Source organism: Styela clava, chromosome 7 (assembly GCF_964204865.1).
Source record: "Styela clava chromosome 7, kaStyClav1.hap1.2, whole genome shotgun sequence".
NCBI lineage: Eukaryota > Metazoa > Chordata > Ascidiacea > Stolidobranchia > Styelidae > Styela > Styela clava.
This window is the reverse complement of record NC_135256.1, coordinates 19,734,789-19,762,513: the sequence shown is the minus strand read 5'-3', so window position 1 is coordinate 19,762,513 and position 27,725 is coordinate 19,734,789. Positions and strand designations below refer to the sequence as shown.

Genomic DNA, 27,725 nt, shown 5'->3' with positions numbered 1-27,725 from the left:
AAGACCTAGTCAATAACGAAATTTTTTTTGTTATACCTAGACGGTGGCAAAAAACTTTTCACGATTTAAATGATTGACAGTCTATGTTTTGCAGTTATTTCGAATAAAAACGTGGTATTTATAGGTAAATGGATATCGGTTTTCATATTTTGTGTACAGTATTTGAAAATCTCGTATTTTCCTACTTTGTAATTTTGTTTTTGATAAATGAAAGTATAAGACATTCTCCGAAAATAAGCCCTAGTGTTATTTTTCAGAAGAAACACGGTATACATAGTTTCCTCGGTATGTTGCTGTACCCCTCAACGTTCCAGAGTTCACAGCTCCATCGGTTACCGACTCCTGTCCCCTCTGATACATATGAAAATTATATCCCCTTTTCCACATTTTAAAAGTGGAAATAAGGTTAAGTCTGATAATGTTATAATATAATTGGTGTCGGGTTATTCGTATTTATTATTATATATTTTTTTCTTCTTGAAAACCATACTTAAATTACATATAAAACGTTAAAATTTTACTCTGATTGTCTAATTGCTCTTTAGCGCTGCAAGGTGACAGCAGAATAATGCTACGCGTCAGCATTGTCGTGTACCGTGAACTGATCACAACAATCTGAATGAGGATACCTGCCTACTTTATCTTTTCAATTAAAGTGCCCAGCTTGAACCAGGAAATTATTCCGACTACAAAGATTGATCAGATTAAACCAAAAGCATGGTAAGTATTTTTGTTTCATAATATATAACTGCGGAACTGTATAACGTTACTGAAATACTGGAAATATGTAGTCTAAATACTGAAATTTTGTCTTCTTATGTCTTACCTGTATGTCAAACTTAGGGTCTCGTGTAGTTTCGTACCTAGTACTTCTAGTCATACTTCTAACATACTTCTAGCGAGCGTATCGCAATAATTTTTTGACATATCAATCCTAACCCTCACCTGACTATGCCATCCAAAAATTATAAAATTACGTCACAATCACGTCATAGAGCTTGTCAAATATAAATACGATCGCCCAAAATGGCATCGGCGCCAACGATAAAGAGCTGACTAATGTCAGCGATCTCTCTCATATTGGGATCATTGCGACGAGAAAACGAGAGAAATAGTTATTCGATTTCGGATGCTCGTCTGCGCGTCTTGGACAACAGTTCGTATAGTTTGAAGGGCTCTATTACGTCACTGTTACGTCGTAGTGACGTAATTTTTGGATGGGTTAGTCAGGTGAGGGTTAGGATTGATATTTCAAAAAATTGTTATGCTCTGCCCACTAAAAGTGGATTAGGTACGAAACTACATGAGACCCCAAACTTACAGGTCTTCCGACTGTTTTTGTCTGTTTTGTTTTGACAAGATTTTCACAATCAGACAATGCAGCAATATTCATGTTATCAAAGTCAAGTATCCAATAATGCAAATGCTGTAATAATTTTAGTATTTGCTGGTTTGAGGCCAGGGTTCGCCATACAGTACAGCACACTATCCAAATTCCAAGAATTTCCCTCCATTTGGCTCAATAAAACAAACACTCTATGTGTCTCACAAACGAGGGGCGTCTGGGACCACATCAGATGCTTCATATCGTGCCATGCTTGTTTCAATAAAAATCTAAATTAATCGAGGCCGTCACATGACCAAAATTGCCGTTTTTTGCTAAAAACTTTTTTTTTTCCTTCGGTAAATCGGATTATTTTTTCCTAAGGAATTCAATGATGACATTACTAGAGTGCGCTTTTTTGTAGTATTTTGCGCAACTTCATTATACTGCATTATTACCGATATTGAGGGACAACAATGTCCAGACGTCTCCCAAAGAAGGGGTGTCTGATCATCTGTAAAATGGGTTTCTCTGAAACGGGACAATGTCACCCGATTTGTATAGTGTGCTGTACTGCCATATGATTACAGGATTAACGTTAAGCTATCATAGCGTCTTTCCTCTACCCCTAGATAAATATCTAAATCCAATCCTATAAACATTCAGACAATGTCTGAAATGTATCGAAGTTTTGTACAATGTCTGAGTGTTTGAACTTTGAAGAGAATAAAATAAAAAATATGAAAGGTTGAATCCAGTTCCATACCCTCAAGAGCAATTATTTACAACCAATAAAATGCTTTATATATAGCCTCTGAGACTTGACATCAAGAGGAAGTTGAGTGCTCGATCTGATCGTGTCAAATGTGTTGATTTACATCCTACAGAACCATGGATGCTTGTTTCATTGTACAATGGTGAGTAACCCAGGGATTGTGTGATAAATAATCTTGTTAGTGACATCATGAATAAAATTTTGAAATTCCATGCTTTTCTAAACGTGAAATGAAAGAAATTTAAGGTTGTATTCTATAGAAATTATTAGAGCCTAAGACTTTTAAATCACATATTTTTCGATTTATGTTGGTGTGTCCATGCAACTTTTAAGTGTAAGAATTCATCAAATATCAAAATGGCCATTGATGAGGTTGTTAGTTGCGGTTGGTAAAGCGTTAGGATTACGCTAATCATAACATCTCTTATTATCCTACGTGGGTTTGCAGATTTGAATCCTGTGAGGGATAATTATGTGCAAGCGGTTTGCTGGACTTCACTCCGCCGCAGGGTGGTTCATGTAACTGCTGGTTGGTCCAGGCTTCCTCCACCATCGCGTCCATGCATCGGAAAGAAATAACTGGCCAAGTCATCCCATGCATGACTTTTACTGGTAATCTGACGAGAGACCATCGGTACCCCATATGATCAAGTCATCTTATTGCTTTATTCGCACAGGAATAAATAGAATTAAGACTGTGCTATTCCATTCCTAAAAAATTAATTGTGCAATTGAATCAACATTTTTAATTTATTTTACTGCCTTATGATCTTCAGGTAATGTTCATATTTGGAACATCGAATCTCAACAACTTGTAAAATCATTTGAAATTTGTGAATTACCAGTGAGAGCTGCAAGATTTGTTCCAAGAAAAAATTGGGTTGTGTCAGGATCGGTAACAAAAATTTATTATGTTTTACTGCATTGTTGCTTTTTTTACTATTTTATTCAATTTTTTTTTAATTCCCTGGATTGATATGTAGTATTTTGCCTCATATGGTAAATGAAATGATCTTTTTTACAGGATGATATGCAAGTTCGAGTTTTCAACTACAATACATTGGAAAGAGTTCACTTATTTGAAGCTCATACCGATTATATAAGATCAATTGCTGTTCATCCAACACAACCATATATATTAACCAGCAGTGGTAATGTAATATTTATATTTAAAGGATTTTGCGTCTTAATTTTACACGAGACAAGCATGAAGTTTTGGCATCTCATTAGATAGCATATAATGTTTTTATTAAACGATGCACCATAACTTTTTGAGAATATCTTTTTGAATGTCTAATGCATAAGCTGTGTTTCTCAAGCTTCCATGATCCCAGGGCCCCTTCCAAAAACTCTAAACAATTGTGGCCTCTTGCTCTTCCATAAAAATTTGAAAAAGTTTTCCTTTCAACGCATTTCATCAGATATTTTTGTTGTCATATTTGAGAGAGTAAACAAGCCAACAAACAAAAGCAAAAGATGCAGTACATTCAAAGAATAAAGCAAAGTTAAACTCAATGTGCTTTAAATTCATGTGGTGATCTCAAATGGTACATAGCTAAGGCCTTTGCCTGTGGCCTTCTTGATGGGCCGATGGCCCAGTTTGAGAAACCCAGGTATAAAGTATATCATTTTGAAAAGTTCAAAAACAATATACCATATCATTCTTGTCAGTACTCTTGTTATAAGTGTATATACGAGTTAAGGTGGGATGCCACTCACTAATATAATTTTTGATATTTAGCATGTAGGCCTATAGCCTACTAAGTTGACACATCTTTATTTTAAAGCTAAAGTCAAAAATGAATACCTAGTTAATTAAGTGTATTAACAACAATGTTCTGTAATCCTCAAGAATTTATAAGATCTGAGGAATTTTTTTATAGTATTGTATTTTTGCAGATGACATGATGATAAAGCTCTGGGATTGGGATAAGAAGTGGGCATGTTCACAAGTATTTGAAGGACATACTCATTATGTTATGCAGATTGTGATAAATCCAAAGGTAAGAATGACACCCATTTAAATGGTAACTCAAATATAACCAGTTCGAATGCAATAGTAAATTATAACACAAATATAATTCATATTTATATTTTGTCTGCAGTCGAGCATTCAGCTACTTATTTCTAGATTCCCTTCGCTGAAATATGCGGATTCGAATGGTCTACCGTGGAATAACTTCTAGTCAATTGTTATATTCTTATCTTATTATGACTTTCTTCACTGAGCATTCTTCTGAATAATGTGGTGTGTGGTGCTGCGGCAATGCTTTTCATATTATAATTAAATCATTGTATCAGAGTTGACTAAATATAAAATATTAATATTATATAATTCAAACTCAACTCAAAGCAAAGTCTCGATCCTATCCTCTATTAACCAAACGAAGAACAAGTACTGATAAAAGTTGCAAACATACACAGACTTGCTATGCGCTATAAAAAGGTCGATCCTCAGAATTGTCAGTAGTTAGTGGTTGACACAAGATGTTCAAGCCAACATGCTTATTATGATGTTCATCGACTCAATTTGCATTTTTTTCTCTAGGACAACAACCAGTTTGCTAGTGCATCGCTAGACAGAACGATAAAGGTTTGGCAGCTTGGTTCACAAACTCCTAATTTCACACTTGAAGGACATGAAAAAGGTTTGCACCACGTTGTTCTTAACAAATCATCTCATAGCTTTGTCTCAGAACATTTTGTGAGCCAGATATGCACTATGTTGTTGTGATCAAAAGTTCGTTTAACGTACTTCAGTTATTGTAATCATATGAATAACGTGGTATTCTAAAGTGTTGCCTTGACATTAGCTCTGTTCTAAATTACTATTTGGATGAATTCATAATGCTGCTAAATACAGTATGTGCTGAATTTAAATGAATACATATTTTTTTACAAAAGTGACATATTTTACATGGAAATTGTCCATTTTGATCTCTTGTATTTGAGAAACTTCCTTTAATTTAATAGCAGATTCAAATCTCATTTTGAGCTATATTCTTGGACATTGGTCTATACTGGCAGATATCCTTAATTCTCTTATATTTTTTTCATTATCAATGGTTTTTTTGAAAAATTTCAGGAGTGAATTGCATTGATTACTACAGTGGTGGAGATAAACCTTATCTAATCTCTGGTGCTGATGATAGATTGGTAAAGATATGGGATTATCAAAACAAAACATGTGTACAGACATTAGAAGGTCATGCACAGAATGTTGTTTGTGTCAATTTTCATCCAGAATTGCCAATTATTATGACTGGATCAGAGGATGGTAAGCAATCGGTCTTTCATTTCTACAATTTTATAAGGAGATAAAATTATCAATGCGCATGTCAAAAACCTAAAAGTTTGGTAGTATTTTCTACTCTGATAGTATTTTTTCAAGCTGTTATCATTTATCTGTGTCCTATTATCTTGACTCAATCATGGTACAGTGAGTTCTAAATGTTTATGGGGGTAAAGGGGCGAGAATCAGGCATGAATACTGCTAGCTAAAAACCTCACCACAAGAAAAGGTAGAGATTAGGGGCCTGCTATAATCATGAATCACGGTAACATTTGCGATTTTTTTTAAAATACAGGGACGGTAAAGATCTGGCATGCTAACACATATAGACTTGAAACAACACTCAACTATGGATTAGAGAGAGTTTGGTGCATTTCGTCTTTGAAGGTATTATTTTATACATCTCGATCATCCTTTATATTTCTTTTATTTGTTCTAATTCATTAATGTTTTCATGCTCACAGGGATCAAATAATGTAGCACTAGGTTATGATGAAGGAAGCATTCTCATTAAACTTGGAAGAGAAGAACCAGCAATGTCCATGGATGGAAATGGAAAAATTATTTGGGCAAAACATTCTGAAATTCAACAGGCAAATTTAAAAGCCATGTCAGGTAGTGATCATAAGCATCTCGATTGGGTCAAATGTTCTATATGATAGACATGGGACGTAGTATATGAAGTATAGCAGAAACTGATATTTCACAATATGTTAATACTTACTTTTATTCGGAAGAACCGGAATTTTTTTCGTTTGTCATTGCTTACCCAATTTATTACACCCTGAGTGAGGTGGGGCTTTATCTGCGATTGTGCTGCTCAACATAATAGCAACAGCATCCAACGTAGTTGCTTTTTTCATTCGAACTTGGGTGAACTATGGTTTCTTGTCCGATCAAGTCATTTATAGTCGGGGATGACAAAAATGAAAAATAACTCCTCATTCCGAATGCAATCTAAAATAGTAATTTTGAATATTATATACCGGTATATTGTAAATCAAATCATAATTAACAGATAAATATTAATATATATATATATCATTGTAAATTACTGAAAATTAAATTTGCCAATGCAGAATGGTTATATAAAAACTATTGTTTATATGACCATGATATATTAATTGCTTAAAATGACCTATTTTTCAAATGGAACTATTGTAAATTTTTTCCCAAATCAAGCATTCACTGAATCGAAATTCTATAGCATTTTTCAATCGTATTAACTCTTTGATTCTGGGCTATAGCGCTTATTGTATTCTTTTCATCAGGGTAAATGTTAAATACAACTGTTTTCTTGCAGTCAAGGTTTGTAAAAAGTTTGCTTTTTTAATTTAGATATGGATACAAAAGATGGTGAACGATTGCAACTTGCTGTAAAAGATATGGGAAGCTGTGAGGTTTATCCCCAGAATTTAAGCCATAATGCTAATGGAAGGTAAATTCCAATGAATTACATTTACTTTTAATATACTTCTTTTCATAATGAGAGGCATATCTATTCAGAGATTTTGAATATTATATCCTGTGCTCACTTTTGATATCCAACTACTATTGAAATCCCACTGATATGACAGAACCATGTTTGAGAATTTAACCAGATTTGACATGATTAGTTTTAGGATTCCTAATTATCAAATTTTAGAAGTTTATTTTTGTAATGTAATTTGTTTATCTTTTCATTTTATATTTTTATTTTATGTTCCAGATTTGTTGTTGTTTGTGGAGATGGTGAATACATCATATACACTGCTATGGCTCTTCGCAACAAAGCGTTCGGTTCAGCGTTAGAATTTGTTTGGGCTAATGATTCATCAGAGTAAGGATTATTTCACAATTTTTACAAAATCAACATCGTTACATTCGTTTATCTAATTTTAAATAAACTTTTTTTCCCTAGATATGCTGTTCGTGAAAGTGGGACTTCAGTCAAATTGTTTAAAAATTTCAAGGAAAGACAATCATTCAAACCTGACTTTGGATGTGAGAATATATTCGGTGGATATATGCTTGGTGTCAAAACTACTCAAGGCCTTGCGTTCTATAACTGGGAAAACATGGAACTCATTAGAAGAATTGAAATTACTCCGAAAAATGTATGTATATTGGTTGTATTTTATATCTTGTAAAAAGGGGTTACTCCTGAACCCTATTACAATTATTTTTCATAAAGAACCAACTAAAATATTTTATCTGTTTTATTCTGTGTTTTTCTATCGCCTCAGTATTGCTTGTCTGCCACTCCTTTCAGCAAACTTATTGGTCTCGGCCTTATGTACTGGTAACGGCTCATTACTTTCTCGTCCATGTAGTTGAGTAACGCTCTCGTGTGATTGGTTTAATTTATGCATAATTAAATTTAACTTTATTTTTGCTTATCTTTGTCATTCACTTCATTTCAGATATACTGGTCAGACAACGGAGATCTGGTTTGTCTTGCGACAGATGAATCGTTCTTTATTCTGCGATACGATCAGAATAAAATTGCAGAAGCTCAAGAAAATCCCGATCTCGTCAGTGAGGATGGAATTGAAAATTCGTTTGATGTAAGTTTTTATATGTCATAATGCGATATGTTAACAGATCTTTAAGTTTTTAAAATAAGTAAATTTTTTTTGCTCATAGTTGTAGTATAGAAATATTTCTTACTGGGCATTCGCGAGAGTGCGGCCACATTTGTTTCTGTCCGTCAAATAGGTAGCTCATTTATGAAACAATGAAGAGTGAACAATGCGACATGGTTACCGCTGAATATGGATTAATAGTCAACAGAGGCATGCATATTTGCAAAATATTCACCTTATGGCAACGTGAATTTGCTCTTAGCGCATTTTTTTTAAATTTCACGTCCCCCCCTCCAAACAATACAATATCAAAATTTGAATAAGGATATTCCTGCTTCAATCTCTCATTCTATAGTTCTTCATTATTATCTCTAAATACATGACACATTTATCTATAGGTTCTCGGTGAAATTGAAGAAATTGTTAAAACTGGAATATGGGTCGGTGATTGCTTTATTTATACAAATTCAGTGAACAGACTCAATTATTACGTCGGAGGAGAAATTGTTACCATTGCACATTTAGACAGGTAATTGGGCTTTATGTGATACTGTCATTTTTTAAATTAAGAAACTGCAACCTTTGATTTGCCAGCAAAGTCTCTACCAATAAATCATCTTTTATATTCAATTTTTGGCGCTCCAGAAGTGTGTGTACCAGTATTGAGGTAACTAATTTTTTTTTCGGCTACTTTGCATCAAGTTGTGTAAAGGGACCGAAACTTATGAGTAGGGGGTATATTCACTTGCCTAACACAGACAGTCTCCAAACTCAGAATAGAGCTAAAATAAGGAAAATCTGACTAAAATTATAGCCTAACCCTAACCTGGTACACACACTATGGAAGTACCCAATTTTACACCTTCAAGTTATGTTGATTTATTATATGTAGGTAATTTCAATTGAAAGAGTAATATTTATTATATAGAATTGTATAATATTGGTGCTTTGAAAATACATCCATTTGCATTATCTCAAATTGAGACCGAAATTATAGAATATCAATTTGTTCGGATAAGGTTCCCAGATATTTTCCTATAATATACCTATGCTGTGGGAGATCTTCTATTTATGTGGTTATATGTTTTAACATTTATTGTTAGCATATCCCATTGTCCTATTTGTGTTCAGGATTCTGTATTTGCTGGGTTACATTCCTCGGGATAATAGATTGTATTTGGGAGACAAGGAATTGAATGTGGTATGTATTTTATTTATGCAGTGGAGTTGAATTATTATATGAAGCATTTAATAGGAGTCGCATTTCTATAATCACGGGTGACCGCAGAAAAACATTACCCAGATCATTTGTGACAAATTCTAAAGAGAACATAACAATTGTGCAAAGCGTCTTAGATTACTGAAACTTTTGGGTACAATCACACACACACACACACACAGAAGTTCATGTGTTAAATAAATTTTCTTCATATTTTTAGAAGTTATTAAGAAATTTACGGGTTCTATTTTTTTGGATATACACCAAAATGATTTTGAGGATTTCTGAACGCTATTTCATTTTTAAAATGATTGATGAACCTGATATCAATCCCATAAAATATTATGTCTTCGCTCGTTGTTTTCAAGTCATAGAAGCATGCTAAATAAACTGAGAAAATTTTTTAACTTAAAAATTGCACTCCTATGTTTATCGATTATGCGTCTAGTAACACAATAGTTACTTTAGTTTTTTATTTATAATTTTTATGACATACTTAAATCCAATAGGTGAGCTACTCCCTGCTACTGTCCGTTCTTGAATATCAAACTGCTGTCATGAGAAAAGATTTCGAAACTGCAGATAAAGTTTTACCGTCCATTCCAAAAGAACAACGCACCAGGGTCGCACATTTCTTGGAAAAGCAGGTAACATGTGACTTAATATGAGATTGAGTAAAGATATAGCGTATACACCTAATAAGAGTGCCTGGCCATTTGTTGTCTATTGACGCATACTTTCAAATGTTCCTATATTAAAACTATTTGAAATAAATAAATCCTGATATTATGACCTTGTATTTATACTGTTGATGTATCCAAAAATTTTCATCATCTTTTGTAAGAGAGTGATCCCGCCAAAATGGAAAGATTCAAGTCTTTGCAAAGCAGTGTATCTCCTTGCTCGTCAGTTGTTGCTTGTCAGACCTATTCAGAGATACACGACAATGTAAAACTTGAAGTAAAAAATTTATTGTGCACGAATATAGGGCATTGCCATGGAAGCCAGCTTTTAGTTTCTAACTCTCTTTTGGATTTATACAATTTCAGGGAAAAATCTGTAGAAAAGTTATTTGATTTGTCAATCAAAATAATAGGTAAATCCTAAAATCATGATTTTACGTTTACTTGTTTACTTTCAGAATTTCAAAGTTCAAGCTATGGCAGTCACATGTGATCCAGAACATAAATTCGAACTTGCGCTGGGACTTGGTGACATGAAGGTCGCCTACACTCTTGCTAAAGAAGCTGAGGTCAGTGGCATATTATGAGCACAAAATTACTGTAATTTCACTAATTCAATATTGGCATTCAGGTTAATTAAACACTGTACATATTTTTAGTAAGCCTTCATTTCCGCAAAGCATTATATTACAGCTTTTGTATATGATACAGAAAAAAAAATCAGTTTGGATTTCCACTATTTGATAACATATCCCCAAGTAGTAAAACGAGATAGCAATCGGAGACCGCTGACTTATTGATCAAGCGGTGTGTATCCTTCGCTTTGACTCAATAGCGACACTGTGTGTCCCATCACTAATTAATTGATAACTCGCTAATTATACGACACAATTCATCCAAAATCAATAGGCTTCGGGTCCGAGATATGATGAATGCACATGCATAATTTGGAGCAGATTTAACCTCGCTTTCGTGAGATATTGCGTGTATCTAACAGACAAACAAACAAATACCTATCAGCATACTTACCGATTAAGATCGATAAGTAATGATTGCTTTTTAGAAGATTAATCTCAGCTTAAATGGGAGTTTTACCCTCAGTATTTTTACATCATAAAAACGGAGAATCAAAATCCCGCTTAAAAAATCTGCTGTAAATGTATTATTGGGCCCAAATATTCCAATAATCTAAGATGCTTTGCTATTCATCACTACAGTCCGAACAAAAATGGAAGCAACTTGCTGAACTTGCAACATCAAAATGTGAATTTGGTTTGGCTCAAGAATGTCTTCACCAAGCACAGGATTATGGTGGATTGTTGTTGTTGGCAACAGCTGCAGGAAACTCAAACATGGTGAAAAAATTGGCAGAAGGTGCTGAATCCGGAGGTATGGATATACATAAGTTAGCATGAATGTAATCGACATTGATTGAAAGCTAATGTGCATTGTGTATAGGCTGGCGCAATGGCCTAGGGCAGGGTTTCCCCAAACTGTGGCCTATGATGACTGCACAGGGTCCACAACGATATGGAAAAAGTCTTTATTAAACATATACAAATAGATCATAATCTTTATCGAATTGCCGTTAGCCTGCCAGTATTCAACGTTAGTATGTATTGATTTAGACTTCCATGAGTTTTATTCCGCGAAAGGAAACATTATCTTTTCTTGTTGGTTGGGCACATAAATTGATACGACATAGGGTGGGCGTCCATCAAAAAAAAGTTTCACAGTGGTCTGCAGCTGAAAAAGTTTGGGAAACCCCGGCCTAGTGCTTGAAGCGTTAGATGTAGCTGTGATGGCATTGCAGATTGCACATCTCTGGTTTAAGTTCTATGCCCCCTACCTCACCCAGGGTATAATAAATTGGGTGGCTATGCCGAAAGGAAAAGCTTCCGGTATTTCCAATTAAAAAGTAGATCTGTACGTATCACCAGATGCTTGCTCGTATCGGCACTTGTGAATGCTCTATAAACAAAAAATTTGATTTGATTCGATTAAAAGAGTTTGGACTTGGAGGGTAAATCAATATGTGTAGTTTCACTGTCATATCTATATTAACAGAATCATGTTCTTAGGTTTAAAAATGTTCCATGAAATTGTTCTTTTCTAACTTGCAACATAGACCGTAATAAACTGATTCGGTTATAACTAAATTGGTGACATTTTCACCCATTCTGTTCTTTGTTTGAACATGAAGATTTAGGAGAAAAATGCATCAATTGTGTATCAAATTATAATTTTTTCTATTTGGTCTAAATCCATCATCAAATTGGATTTTTGTATACCATTTCAGGTAAAAACAATGTTGCTTTCTTGTCCTATTTTATTTCGGGACAAAAACAGAAATGTTTGGATCTGTTGTTAAATACAAACCGTCTTCCCGAAGCTGCTTTCTTCGCTAGAACGTACATGCCAAGCGAAGTATCAAGGTATGATAGACTCTCACATTAAACACTTATATACCAGTATTGAGTACAAGTCCCTGAATCTTGAGTATAGTCATAAGTCATCAAAGACTCAAGTCGAGTCATATTACCTAGTTGAGTCTCACTGGCGAACTGTCAGTTGGAGTTTTTGGTATATGGTGACTAAAGTCCAGGGCAAAATAAGTTTCTTTAAGGATGAAAAAAAAAATGTTCTCTCGTCCAGATTTAACATACGGGTTGCAATAGCCAATATGTAAAACTGCCGCAATGATGGAAAACTACTTTGGGGTTTTCAAATACCCAAGCTAGGTTGTTTAGAAAAACCCATAAATAGTTGAATAAAGGCATAAAAAGATCTGTATAATGCTGTAAAAACGCGAATATTTAAATTTGGATATTTTTACAAAATTTGGCTTTTTGCTCCAAAACATCAATATGAACAAAAACAATGTCTCCACGATATCCAATCATGGTTTGAATTAAAATCCGTCGAAGTTTTTTTAATATTAAGGATTTCAGGACGTTTCCCTCATTTTCTCAGAACAGCTTTTCCAGTTTTTTTTTTCCATTTTGGGTTAATGCTGTCGGAAGCATGATGACCATTTTCATTTTACATTCTATTCTATTTAATTAAAGAGTCTTCAATAAGTCTCACATAACCCCAACAACCGATAGTTATATTCTATTTGTGTTACGTTTTTCAGAATTGTTGGGTTGTGGAAAGAAAATCTAGCACAGACAAATAAAAAAGCTGCCGATTCACTCGCTGATCCAAAACAATATGAAAATTTATTTCCACAAATGGCTGAATCCCTTGTTGCTGAAAAATATCTTCAATCCACAGAGAAAACAAGGCCGGCAAATCATTATTTACAGACGCCGGTAAGAATTGAATTTTAATGTAACATTTTTTGTAGAAATTGGAAAGAATCTGATGGTGCCTGTTGAAACTTGCCTCATCAATTTTGAATTAGAACAAACATATCACAAATCAATGCGTTTTTTTTTCAGAGTGAATTTTCTTACCACAAAACTACTTTTGTGTATAAATAATTTTCATCACTATTTATTGTATGACACTCATTTACGCCTTTAGCTTTGAACAAGTTGCCCTTTAATCTCATAGGGGATCTTCCTTTGTATCCATAATATATTTGAAGCGAAATTACACAGACACTTCATACAAATGTATATACCAGAGATGATATCGAAATTCATATGAATGATACCATTTTTTTTATTTAGAGTAATGATGAACGTAATATATTGGAAGAATCAGAAGGATTTGTAGATGTACAGGGTGAAATTGTCCAGGTAATTCCACACATTCTTATTACATTAGCTCGACTCATTTCCATGTTTGTTTTATGAATTCGGTTTTGCCGTGTCATTTCTTTGGTCATATTTTCTTTGGAATTGTGGTCATTGCATTTTGTGTTGTCCTTTTGTTTGCCATTGATGATTATTCAATATGTTGTTCATTTGAAAATAACTATGTGGACATGCTAGGTATTTGAGTTGATTTGGTTCGAAGTGTCATGTTGACAGGTTATGTATAACACCTCATTCATTACAACAGAGTTACTATGTAGCTTTTTGCGCATCATTAGCTGCTGTGGTTTTTGGTTTACAAACTTTCTATTTTACGCTGGGGAATCGCAACTATACTTTTATCAAACTCATACAAAAAGGTTAATGGGACTGGATGCAGAGATAAATTTTTTGAGAGGTTTAGTAATTGCTTATTTTGGTATGTAATTAACATTATTCATAAAGCATTTTTCGATTGCCAGTTGAATGATTCAAGAACGCTAGATGTCCATAGAGCATTTATTGCAATATCTGAATATAATTGTAGCTGTTCTCCTACTTTAGTTGAATATTTTTCTGTAATCTATGCAATTATATGCTGTTTTTTAATTTGGATTTAATTTAATTTGCATCAAAATGTCAGGAACCAGAAATTGAACCCAAAACAGATATTCCATTAATTGAACCAGATGAAGATGAACAGGTAATATATTATTTCTTTTGCTTTACCTCTTGGTATCTCACATTTTGGAATGAAAGATACCATAGTATGATGAATGATTTAGGTTTGTTTGTTATGGATGATTTATGAGGGTTTTCAAACTTGGCCATTATAGGCCATTACTCTGGGTTTCATGAGCAAAGGCTTTTACTTGATACCATTTGTCATGAGGATGACATATCAAATTAAAGTAAATCCTCCCCAACTATTATTCTTTTGATTTTGTTTGTTGGCTTTTTATGATTGAATGTGCATGAAATTACTGATCGAAATGCGCCAAAAGCAAAACTAAGTATTTTTATTGAAAACCAAGCGGCCACAATTGGAAGGGTGGCCAGGGATTGTGGATATTGGGAAACCCCTGATTTCCATCATCTCTTTTATAATCGTTGCATGATTTTATTTGCTGTGTACTTATATCTGACCTCATTCATGAACATGAATATTGATTTTGATATGGTTTTATTTTTTCCCTGATTTATGTTTTTGGGCAAATTAACAAGTGTTCCCTTCTGTTTTGTAAACTTGGATTTCTAACAAGTGTGACATTGTTTGCAATAATTATAAGATATAATTGACAAAGAATTAGGTATTTGATACTTTGAATTAATATGATGAATGCAAATAACTTGATAAATTGACATGATAAATTTTAAATACGTCAAAAAAATAATATTTTTTAGCAAATTTTAATGCATGCATAATAATTTCACTCAATTTCCAATTGTGGTAATACATTCTAGGAACCTCAACCTGCCCAAACTAAAGTGGAAGATGAGCCAATACAGGAAGAAGAGCCTGCTGTCGAACCTTCACAACAGTCTGAACAAAAGGTTTCAACAGACGCATATCTCTCATCACTAGATGTATAAATCTATCATTAATTGCATGAGCATGGAGTTTGTAAATAATACGATTTATTTCATTTTTAATTTTGGAATAATAGAAGAAAGTTTTTTAGTTTGATTCTCAAATTCAATCTCCCGAATTTTCTAAAGTTGTGTGCCACTCTTTAAACTCTCTTCCCTAATTTAAAGTTAAAGCCTAAACAAACTCGTGTAAAGAATTGATTGTTTTTAGAACAACAACACTACATTAGTTATCTCTTATGATGTTATGATTTATGTATCATAATCTTAAACTTTAAAACAATTTGCAGTCAAACTACATGCAAGAATAAGGAATTATTTGTATCGAGGTAAAGCTGCTTTCAGCTGCAACGTAACTTGGGCTTGATCATAATAAATTACATGTCTCAATTAGTTAGAATTTAGTTTTTTTATTGCATGCTATATGGTGCATTGGTGAACATTGTAATATGTTGTATTATGGTAAATTCATCAGCTGATATTCATTATTCTGTTTCCACTTGGCACATGGGTGATGAGCTTATTTGGCATTGTGGGCCACTTGATCAGTTTCAGCGGATTAGGTGGTACCTTAAACCCCTTTGTGATTGCTAGCGAACTGCTAATGGTTTTGAGGCAATTTTATGGAAAAGCATAATTTTGATTGTGTGAATTTATAAAAAGCAGTTCTACAAGTAGAATTAGTTTAAACTAATTTTTTTGGACGTCTGTAGTTACACTGCTACTTAGTATGGCATGGTGTTTCAAATTGTGATTTGAAATGTTTAATGTGAGCTTGCGTCGTCACAGTTCACCGGACTATTAAAGTTTTCCTGTGGCATTAGTCGTTTATCAATATTTTTTTTGTATAGTTTTTTACAAGGAAAATTTTATCCTCGTCAAACAGGACAAAGGGTAATGTGTTAATAGATCAAGCATTTTCGAAATTTCGAATCTTTCCATTCCAAATATATATTTGCTGAAGAACACACCTAGTCCCAGATTTAATCCTTGACTCACTCTTATGAATAAGTACTGTTGTGACTGGAGATGCCAAGATTTTCCCATGCTATTTATTATTGAACTAGTTTATAGCGTACACTGGGGTGATGTAGAAAACTCACCCCATTTTGAATTCTTAATGAATTGATAAAATATAGGAGGTTCTCTTGTCTCACATGTACTTGGCATGCTGTTTTGATCCACCAGAGATATCATCCTTTTGCATGTGTGTGATGTTGATTGGAAATTGTGGGTGAATTTTTAAGCCAATTGTGTCCCCATTTCTTGCTTGAAATTTTATTATGAAAACATATGCATGATATGCTGGTGAAATGGGTACAATTCCCTTAATGATCTTCACCCCAAAATGGTTCCTTTTTATAATACTTTCCAATTTCTATTTCCTATGTCAAACAGGATCTGGACCTAGACATAGAAAACCTTGTTTTGGATGATGACATTGATACATCGGGCATTAACCTCGACGATGAGTTGCTTGAAGATTGATTTTAGATAAGGATTATCATAAAAAAAACTGATAATGATGTTATCAGCTCTGATGATGATATCATGTCACTGATTCTACACGACCGACTTTACGAATTGTTTTGGTGAATGCATTGTCATCACTAGAAAATTGGTGTTCATGATATTTCTAGCTCAGTTTTCAACTTTGTTAGTTAAAGTTATATAAGGAAATTATCCTGGCTTTCGCTCAGTTTAACGAATCTATGATAGCGTGTATATTCTTCTCTCCGTATAAAGCTTATTTTCGTTTTTTGGCGTATTTCGATCCCATGTGGGATAATATGATTTACACTAGAGCTGGTATGTAAATTTTGCAATACTTGGTGCAATTGGAACACGTTTACCCTGTTAAATGTCTGGTTGAGCATTCATGTTGTTTATCTTGCTAAGAAATGCTATGTTTATTGTTCCGCTAAATTATGTTATAGCTATTAAATGAAATAGAGTATTGTATACATTACCATTATGCTGTTATGCTGTAAATATGGTGGCAGTCTCGTTTTCGGGCACCGACGGCACGGCCAGAATCTTGAGGTTTTTTAGCTACTGTGTACCGATATTTAGAGTTTAATTACCTTAATTTACCAGCAACACGGTTTCGAACGAATGTGCGACGATTCATTCAAAATAGGCTTCTGGTCCGAGATATGATGAATGCACATGCAAAATTTGGAGCAGATTTAACCTCGCTTTCGTGAGATATCATGTGACATACGAAAGTGTCTAACAAACAAACGAACAAAAACGGACGAATACCTATCAACATACTTCGAGAACGATAAGTAATGAAAATAACGGATTAGTATTCAACAACCGAGAAAACACAATTGACAAAAAAAAAGTTACAAAAAATTAGCAGTAATTTAATGACTTTGTCACTGAGATCGGTATTTTTTTCAAGCGAAATCATATTCAAAACCGTGATAATGGCAAGTCTTTACGCTTCTCCATCAATTCGGTATCACAGGAAAGCTTGACTGGGTCTGATGTTTTCCGTTATGACGCCATATAGTCTATGCTAGAACATCCAGCCGCTCAGGGCTTGGAATAGGCGTAGGACCCCTGGTCAAGTTTGGTTTACGCATCAATTGGAATTAAAACCAACAAATTAAATGAGCACAGTGTGGTAACCTAAGCTGTAGGGGTAAGATTCATGTGCGTTTTAAATGTCCTGTTAAGGACTCCGAGTGTTACAGTTGTGGAAAAATTGGTCATTCTGCCAAAATGTGTAATCAAAAAACGGAAAAGCTGATAATAAAAGTATGCTAGCTTCTTTTCGACATTGTTCTGCATTTACATCTGTTGCAGCCACAAGAAGTTTGAAAGCAGCTCTAGTTGAAGTGTTCATCAATAGTTCCAGGGCTGTTGCTCTTGTGGACTCTGGAGAAACAGATAGTCTCATAGATGCCAAATTGACAAGAAAACTTGGATTAAAGCTCAAATTAGAGCAATGTAAAATCTCAATGGCTTCTACAACTATGGCAGCTAAAATACATGGAAAAGTTACTGCTGATATGAAGTTGGGCAAGAATTATTATTCATCCCTAAATTTCAAAGTGATGGAAAAATTGTGTTCAGACTTAATTCTTGGTCAAGATTTCATGAAGTTGCACAGTAGTGTGACTTTTGTTATGAAGGGTGAAAATGAACACCTTCGTATTCATGGAGAAAATAACTATAAAACTGCTCGCAATGTAGCCGCTGCAAATATAGAACCTCCTCGCTTGTTTAGACCAGACATCTCTCTGATGACTGAAAACCAATAGCAGCACCATAACGTCAATACAAAAAAGATAAATTACTGTTGCCAGTACACAGGTAAGTTGAGAATACCAAAATATGCAATAATACAATATAAATTACCCCACACAGCAGAAGTTTTTTTCAACTTAGACCAAGGTAACCCGATTATTCGATTTTTCAGAAAACAAATTAAAAATGGAGAGCATGCGACTCAACTGTTGTGCAGAATGGAATCAAGGTACTCCAACTACAATCAGCTTGGCGATATCTTTTAACGAATACTTGGGGCTAAGGTTTGTGTTTAATCAACAACGCCCATGCATTTGCAACAAGGCAAACAGATTTCTGTCGGTAACTGAACGAACGACCATGGTTTGTCATATTATTAATCCGTCTTATTACTTTACCCCTCCCCGGGATGACATATACGATATAACAAGAGCGCTATGCTCAAATATATGAACACCTAACACCACATAGTGGAAAATATTGATGGCCTCATAACACACAAAAACGATAAATAAAAGCGTAAATATGATACAAGTAATAGCCTTCTAGCGAAAAATATAATCTTTACTCACTGAAACTTTCAAATCAATTGGTCCAGTAATCAAAGAAAAAAGCGATTTTTTTAAAACTATACGAAGAAGACCAACAAGAACAAGATTACCAAAAATATGAAAACGATCCATAGGACCACTCACGTGCCCAAAAACCAAATCGTTAGTGGGGGGCTGTTTGAATTGTAGAAAACAATTCCATCGAATCTATTTCATTATGAAGAAATATCAAAACTCCCAGTTTTACATATTTTAAGAAAAGAATTTTATTTCAACTCAATGTAATTATAGTGACGAAGAATGTATAATCTCTTTGGCGCCACCGGAAACGCATACCTGTTCATTATAATAAGAGGTACCACTTATATTTTCGACTTTTCTCTGTGTACACTGCAAGTCTGTCAACTCTTGAATCGCTGAAAATAAAATAACCACAAATATTGCCCGTGGAACTTTACTAGAATGTAATTTTTGCTAATGACGATGAAAGATTAGTGATCATAAATGAAGTAGAACAAAAGCTTACAAATCAGCGACATTTGATGGCTTCGGGAAGATGAAATCGCACATTAAAAAATAACTGCTGAAGTGATTACTGCAATCTATACAGGAATGAAATATATGAGAATTTATTTACTATATTATGAATTTATTTTAACAACAACTTGATTATCGATAATCGTGCAGAAAAATGCGTTATAATTTTCACTACATTCAAAAAGTCAGGTATTTTTTTCAAAACAAATGCCCCACAATAGAAATTTTGACGATAACTACGAAGAGCTCTGTGCACTTCACGTGAAACCAAGCTCCGCGACCGCCATAATGAATCCATCATGAACACCTTGGACCACCTACAAAAAGCATTATCCCCGTCTCTTTCGCTAATCTCCTCTCCAAATTAGTTTACCTTTTCCCCACAGTTTCTCGCTTTCCCTACATCAACAATTCTAAGCCATTCAATGCATCGACAATAAATTAAAAGGCTGTTTTTTACGAATGGTTTTTACTTGTAGATTTTATTTTCATTTGCTTTTTAAAAATTAATTTTACGATTTTGATACAACTATTTTCTCTGCCATAGTTTTTATGTTTGTTTTTTGGCGCTCTAAAAGTATGTGTACAAAATATGGAGGTAACTAATTTTTTCGCCTACTTTATATCAAGTTAGGTAAGGGGAGGGAAGTCTATGGGCAGGGGGTATATTCACTTGGCTAGCCCAGACAGTCCCCAAACTCGTAATAGAACTAAAATAAGGAAAATCAGGATAAAATTATGGCCTTACCCTAACCTGGTACACACATACTACAGGGGTACCTGTTTTCGGAGATGCAGAAACTGACGAAACATTTGAAGTGGATGGAAAATGTGGTGACATACTTTTGGATATGGTATCTGCAGCGCTGGGATTTTCTCTGCCACACTTGGACATTTCAGTCAATGTTTATTTACTAATAAACAATTGAGTGTTTAAATATTATCGAAATGTTAGGTATGTAAACCTGTTATTCGATCTGAAATGGTAGTCTGTGGAATTCCATATGGCCGCTTCCCTCTGATCCATGCGGTTAGGGTTAGTAATTACAGTTTCGACCACTTGTGTTGTTTTGCCCCACAAAATTCCCAATTTGAAATTTGACGAGAAGCGGGCTGTGGATGGGGAAGTAAGTGTGGATCACGGATGTGGAGCGAGAGTTATTTTCGGTTTCCACTTTAGCCAAAACGGGGTAGAAGTGCTGCGAATGCGACGTGATCGCATAACGGGGAGGGGACACTACTAAACTGTTTTCCGATCAACTGTCTATTGCTTCGGAAGCTACACTGTCAACTACGTATTTCAGTTTATTTTTTGGTATTTAGGGAGTATTTCGCGGAAAGAGTGTTTTGTGAATGATTGCTTTTGTAATCAGCCGTAACTGTTGTTTGACAGGACATAGGCTACACATGTATGTTTCTTTAAGGTCAGTTCTAATTTGCTAAGTTATTTATTTCAATTGTTGTTTTTGTTGGCACATTGAGTGTTGTAAATAGGCTAATGTTTGTTTGTTTCTTTACAAAACCGCACTTTCGTCGTACACATGTACCTTTCATCTTATCCTCGTACTTTCCTGATGTAGCCTACATTCTTTGTACATACAATAAAAGACGACGTCAACTACTTGTACGCGTCTTTTTGCATTTGATTTAAGTGACGAAATCAGTTTACAATAGTAGTTCAAGAGAAAAGAAGAAGACAAGTAAATGGAAAAGAAGAGCAATGACAAAACGATCCATATATACATTTCGTGTCCAAAAACGACATGGTCGAGCATGTATTAGCAAATGTAACAAGAGAGCGATGCTCAAATATATGGATACAAAGAACAAAGCGAAGCAGTACCTTACCTTTTACAGTCCCTCATCTTATCTAGTCTACTGTATGGTACTGTCAAAAAACTTCTGACTTTCGCGTTGCACGAAACAATCCATATGTACATTTCGTGTCCAATAACCACTATGTGAAAGGGAAGGAGAAAAATCAGACATGGATATTATCCATTTGTTTGCTTAGTAACCTATTTATTTGATTTTTTATTTAGTTATCGGTTTCTCGTTATCTATTTAGTTATTCATTTGTCGCTGTATGACTTCTAATTACTCTAGTTCAAATTACATATTACAGAAAAGACTCGACAAATTTTTAATTTCTAATGACCTAATTCGAATATATTGGTTACTAAATGATCGCGTGAATTTTAAAAATTAAAAATCATGAAATTTTCGAGTTTCAGAATGAATGTAAACTGAAATTAAAAACTTGGGCTATACAGATTTGTAGAATGTTGAAACTAGAGCAACAAGCTAAGAAATTCGAAAAACTAGAGCAAAATGATGAAGTTCCTACAGATTTGAACAATTGCGTAGATATTTATCTCTATGCATGCCAAAAGAGAGTTAGTAATAAATTTTAAAAATAAAATATATACTAGAAATTCAATTCCTACTTTTTAAATTTTGAACAATCTAGGCCCTAGGGGAAGAAATAAATTATGGATAGAATAAAAAAAGAGAACGGTGGTTTAGTGTATGATTTCGAGAAAATTTGAAATAAATTGAAATTGTTTTGTACCACATTATATTAAAAAACTAGTGGAAAATGCAATTATAGTGAGCAATTATAATGCTAGATTGACTGAAGATGAAAATAAAATGAATTGTGTATATTCAAAAAATAGAGAGAAAAAATTCTCTCATGCAAATGAAAGATAATAAATCTCCAGAGTCTGACGGAATCCCCCAAAAAATTTATATCGTGTTTTGGAATAATTTAAGAAACATTTTTTTACAAAGTGTGATTGGGGCAACTTTTAATATTAAACAAGCAAATCTATATATGAGAAAAGCAATAATCCAATTGATGTATGAAAAAGGATGAAAAAAAAACTTTATTGAAAATTGGCGCCCTATTTCTTTACTGAATGTCAATTATAAGATTCTGGCGAAGGTTATTGCAAATGTTTAAAGGAAGTCATGGGAGTATTGTTCATATTAAACAAACTGGTTTCGTCCCTGTAAGAGAAATAAACAAACTCAATATTTTTTGGAGATGCAATTTCGTATGCAAAAATAGAAAAAAACCTTTACTATTAGTGTCTCTAGATCAGGATAGGGCTTACGATTCAGTAGACAGAGATTTTCTATGGGAAACTTTGAGACATCTAAATTTTGGACCAAAATTCATTTCGTGGATTCAGGCATTGTATAGAGATAGCTTTGACGTAAAATTCAAGTTAATAATTTTTTATCAAAAAATATTGCAAATTTAAAATGTTTAAGACAAGTATGTCCCCTATCTCCTTACTTGTAATTATTTATTGCAGAAGTTTTGCTTGTAATATTAGATGCAAAAAGGACATTATTGGATTTGAAATGCCTGATGGCTCTATGAAAATATTAAAATTATTCGCTGATGATTTTAGCTGTATGAGCGAAACTAAATGTAGCTAAGTGCTTGCTATTCTTTTTTCTGGAGAATGCAGTAAGATCAATATTAGTCAATATGAAGGTATTTCTGTTGTAAATAACAATTTGAGATGAATACAACAAAAATAATATGGAACCTGTTTGAAATTGAATAATCTAAACTTTCAATCCAAAGTTATGGAAATAAAGAACTCTAACTTTGGAAGGTAAATAATAGTTAACCGCAATTTTCTGCTGCATGCCTGGTGATTTATTGAAAACATTAAAAATGCATATTTGATGATTTAATTGGGATTATGAAACAGAAATGATAAGCAGGATCCAAATGTATTGATTATAATTAAGGGGCAATAAAAATGATAGATTTTGACAAAAGGATCCAGTCTAAAAAAAACTAAAAAGGGCTATCAGATTGATTCAGGTTACAAATAAAACTTGGACTAAATTTGCAAAATATTTTATTCAACATTTCAATAGTGTATTTGATACAGAGTATTCTGAAAATTTGTTCCTTGAATTTCCACTAAGAAACGTGCCAAATAAAATACCTCAATTTTATAGGAAAATGATAACACACTTTAGAAACTAAATTTAGTAAGAACTATCTTACCTTACAATTTCCATGATATTTTTAGAGAATATATCTAGTACAATCCTATTCTTGGAAGTTTATTATACCCATTTGATTTCAAAATTTGGATTGAAATTCGAATTATAACACTTGGGGACTTATTTCACGTGGAAAATTCACAATTGGCTTTACGAATAAGAAACAATACTTCCAGTAATATACACTGAATTCAAAACAGAGCAGAAATATTTAAAAGAGATATTATATCTAACATTCAAGCATGGCTCCATCAATCGAACCTCTAAATCAACCAATCATATGATCTCTTTTCTGAAAATTATTGAAATATAAAACCCAAGACCTAGAATAAAATTTGGTATTACGGTTTACGGAGAAAAATGAAAGACTTTTGTTGAAAAGCGGCAAATTTAGCTCTACGAATAGATGTTTTGAATGAATAAATGAATGTTTTATCAGTGGTTCAATGATGAAGATGGAACTGTCTTTTATGCGATGAAAATGAGAGTGAAACGGTAAATCATTTATTATGTAAATGTCCTTTTTAAATTGATTTTGGGCTTGGTGCCAACCTGGCCGAACTGGCATAAAATCAGTGCTTCTTTTGCTCAACATTGACAACGAATACTGGATTGTCTCAATCGGAATTGGTAAGCAATTCATTTGGATATATCGAAATAGTGTGGAGTATAATAAATTAGAAATAAAAATTCATCTGAGAATACAGTATAAAACCAAGATTAAATTAATGTTTCCCACCATACAAAATAGATATCTATGCAGTATTGTTGGATCCAGAGACCGGCTCGAGAGACCGGTTCAACTGAACTAAATAAACCCTAATTTATTACAACTATTGAATCAATATTTATTATTGATATGCAATTTTAAAATTGAAATGCTGTACCACCTGAGAACTTTCATGCTGGTTGGGCTGAATATCGCACCCTTCAGCTAATCTAACATGATAGTTAACTTGTCTAATTAAAGTGAATGTTTTACTATTTCCATGCCTACCGTACTATAAAATAAATTATGTAATTACTTAAATGTGATGAACAAATGGGACATAATGGATTGTTTGACTGGTGGATATATTGGAGTACGTCGATGGACTGAATCAACAATTATATATGATAAATATTTTTCACATATAGATAGTATGTAATGTCTGGAATAAAAGATATGGGCGGTGAAAAATATGGACATCTGAAATTATAATATAATAATTCAATTAAATCGTGTTATACAATCTGACATAAAAAAAAATATTCCTAAGTGTTGACATTTTCAGTTTTGATTGGGCTGTTTCGTTTCGAACGCTGGCGGTCGCGCCAAAGTTGGTGATCGGTGTGGTAACGAAATATTGTATTCACTAGATGTCCTGTAGAAATAGAAGCATCTATATTGCGAAATCTAATCTGATACAATGAAAGTAAATCTCACTGAAAAACTCTGTGTACAAGTATTGCGGCAAAAATTTTGTTGGATCAATAGACCGCATGAGAAAGTCAAGTTGTGTTTACATTTTTATTTTTCGTGATATTCTGATGTTAAATTTGATAATAACTAGTAATGAAGTATATCGCCACGCTAATAACCAAATTGCGTAAAATACTTTTTGGCGATTTCAAGCTTTTTATAGAATAGTTATTAGTGTAATGCTATTCTATTGACTCAGATTTTATCACATGGATGCCGAAACGCATAAAAAGAGGTGGCAAGTGACATGCACGTTGTTGTAGCCTAATTGTTCCATTATGACAAATTATCATTTTTTAAAATAACATTGTCGTGACGTCACAATAACATATAAAGAATGTCGAAGCATTTTTCGAGTTTTTGCATCATGGATTCTATAGTTGAGCGCTTATACATTTGAATTTACGCTATAGGATAAGTAAGTGTACACCCACGACTTGACTTGCATAATAGCTAGCGATCCATTATAAATTGAATAACTAAATGAAGTTTTTATGTACAGTGGGGGGAGGGATAAAAACTTCCAAAATAAGCAAAGGGAGGATTTTAGGGAAAAAGGTAATTAATGGGTTAATTAATCGATCCATAACGTTTATATACCCTTCGAAACGCCACATGTATCTTGCTCGTACGCGCTCAAGCTGTAGCGTAACATGTCCAACATGCGGGTTGGTGGAGGAGGCCGTAAACGACAAACCATTACTTGAACTACCCCGCGACGGCGAGAAGTGCAGCAGCCCCATTGCACATTGTCACACCCATCATGGGATCCTAACCTACGTTAGTACCTGCGTAGTTTGCCAACGATCCAAGTATATCCTCCATTACTTTTTTGATAAACACACTGTTATTACCAGACTTAGTCGCTGAGCTTGCTCCTATGCTCCTGTTTTTGGGCTGTGCTTAAGCAGGCCCGTGAGTAATATTTCATGATTTATCTTGCCTTTTTCAATCAAAGCTTCTCTCTGATATCTCGAATAAACATTGCTTTGTTATAAGTACTAACTTGACAATAAAGCTACGCAATCGAAGTCGAAGCAAAATTCTTTTCTTATATTTTTGTAAGTATTTTCCCGACAGCGTGCGCAGCTACTAAAACGCATAGTTTTGGGGCCATGCAAGGGGTGTTTCAGAAAAATATCCGATTTAAAACAAGCCCTTGTTTCAAAACAGGCTGTTTTTTAAATTGATAGAAAACCAAATCCTACCTATTATTTGGAGCAATATCGAATAAAATTTGGTATATATGACGGTACTATGTGTGAGGAAGTATAAAATGTTTATGTAAAGAAAACTAATCTAATAATAATATTGCGTTGTACTTGGAGAAAAATTGATATAACTAGTAATCAGTCAGAGAAAAAACACTTGGTTTGTCTCTGACTGAATACTAGTTATATCAATATATTTTTGAGACAAATTACTCGTGGTATATATTCAATGCACTATTTTTTTGTAGAAGCCAGTTACGCAATATGCTGAGGAACCATACAAATACGTAATGTACCTTCTTGCGAGTCACATTTTGCAAAGATCAACAAAAAGTGCTTTCAACATATTTCAGCGATAAGGCACGTTTCTGGTCAGTAATGTGCGATTGTTATCACATTTACGACGGGACTAATGTTAAATATTTATTTGTGAGATATTTAAATATAATTTATCGGATTAATCTGTTTCTAGATAGTTTTTAATATAGCTCTCGAGTGTTTTTGAATTTACTTTCAAAGATAATAAGGTCAGTCAAAATTTATTGGCTGCAAAATGGCAGAGGCTAAAATTTAACAATGTGTACCATTTTGAAGTTTGTTGTACGTAATTTTACATAATTGACTACTTCGTTGATGGCTATGGGTCTCGAAATCTTAGTTGCAATAGGTCTTCATGATACGTGGTCCAGAAAATTGTAACATTTTTCGTTTCTCACGAGCAATAGTCAAATACGACAACAAAAACATGCAGAATTTCGCTCAATCATTTGCGTAGCTTTATCCTTACCCCAAAAGGAACCTAAATGAAACCAAGGCAGCGGCAAATGACAATAAAAACCGGGGAAGGGAGTGACAGGAAGCATCCAGCGCCCTTCAACAGTCTAAACTCTATAGTTTATGTCTAAACAAAACAAAAAAACATTTGCTAGAACATTTGAGTAGCTTTATCATTACCCTAAAAAGAACACAGCCCAAACGGAAGAGTTTATAAATTCGGTTATTCACATGTTTCAATTGCCAAATCGTGAATATTTTGTTCGGGCAAGGCATGGAAATGCGCATCCACAGTGTAATGATAAATGATATGCATGTGTGTTTTGATTGCGTTCCACAAAATTGAGATATTAGGATTAAAATACGAACCGGAAATATTTCTGAGCTGACCTAAAATTTGGAAAATAAATCATTTCTTATCAAGTTACTCGCTCTTTACGTAAAATCATGATAACGATATTTTTAATCCATTATTTTTTAAACAATCATTTCCGATAAATAAATATTGTATGAATGCTATGCCAGCGAGGCACCCGTTTTATTTTTTCAAATTTCTTTTCGAAGATTTACGTAGAATGTTATCATGATCAAGTAGCAATTTATAGCAATCATATACATTTTCTACCCATTTCCCAATAATAATAGAAATATAAGTTCTGAAGTGAGTTCATGAAATCATTATAGACTGAGTGATAACAATCAAT

General features: G+C 33.8%; 1 protein-coding gene across 5 annotated transcripts; it reads left to right on the top strand.

Moving 5' to 3' along the window:
* The first annotated feature begins 560 nt into the window (after nt 1-560).
* On the top strand, nt 561-17,159 carry LOC120328085 (coatomer subunit beta'-like). Of its 5 annotated transcripts, XM_078114858.1 has the most exons (25): nt 561-720; nt 2,136-2,241; nt 2,876-2,994; nt 3,124-3,250; nt 3,999-4,102; nt 4,648-4,747; nt 5,185-5,376; nt 5,687-5,778; nt 5,856-6,006; nt 6,730-6,829; nt 7,100-7,210; nt 7,292-7,487; nt 7,794-7,937; nt 8,354-8,484; nt 9,087-9,156; nt 9,684-9,821; nt 10,316-10,426; nt 11,075-11,246; nt 12,157-12,292; nt 12,994-13,171; nt 13,535-13,603; nt 14,244-14,303; nt 15,065-15,154; nt 15,481-15,519; nt 16,589-17,159. In XM_078114858.1, the coding sequence occupies exons 1-24, from the start codon at nt 718-720 to the stop codon at nt 15,499-15,501; spliced, it is 2,721 nt and encodes a 906-aa protein (XP_077970984.1). In that variant the 5' UTR covers nt 561-717; the 3' UTR covers nt 15,502-15,519; nt 16,589-17,159. The 5 variants fall into 5 exon arrangements, with proteins under 5 accessions (XP_077970984.1, XP_039250416.2, XP_039250415.2 ...); XM_039394482.2 differs by lacking the exon at nt 15,481-15,519; XM_039394481.2 differs by lacking the exon at nt 15,481-15,519 and having other exon boundaries at nt 15,065-15,187.
* Nucleotides 17,160-27,725: the final 10,566 nt, after the last annotated feature.

Excerpts from the sequence above, each read along its gene's own strand:
- LOC120328085 (XM_039394481.2), top strand. Across the intron at positions 5,779-5,855 it reads GGTGCATTTCGTCTTTGAAG|GGATCAAATAATGTAGCACT; the intron begins GTATTATTTTAT and ends TCATGCTCACAG. Across the intron at positions 6,830-7,099 it reads AGCCATAATGCTAATGGAAG|ATTTGTTGTTGTTTGTGGAG; the intron begins GTAAATTCCAAT and ends TTTATGTTCCAG.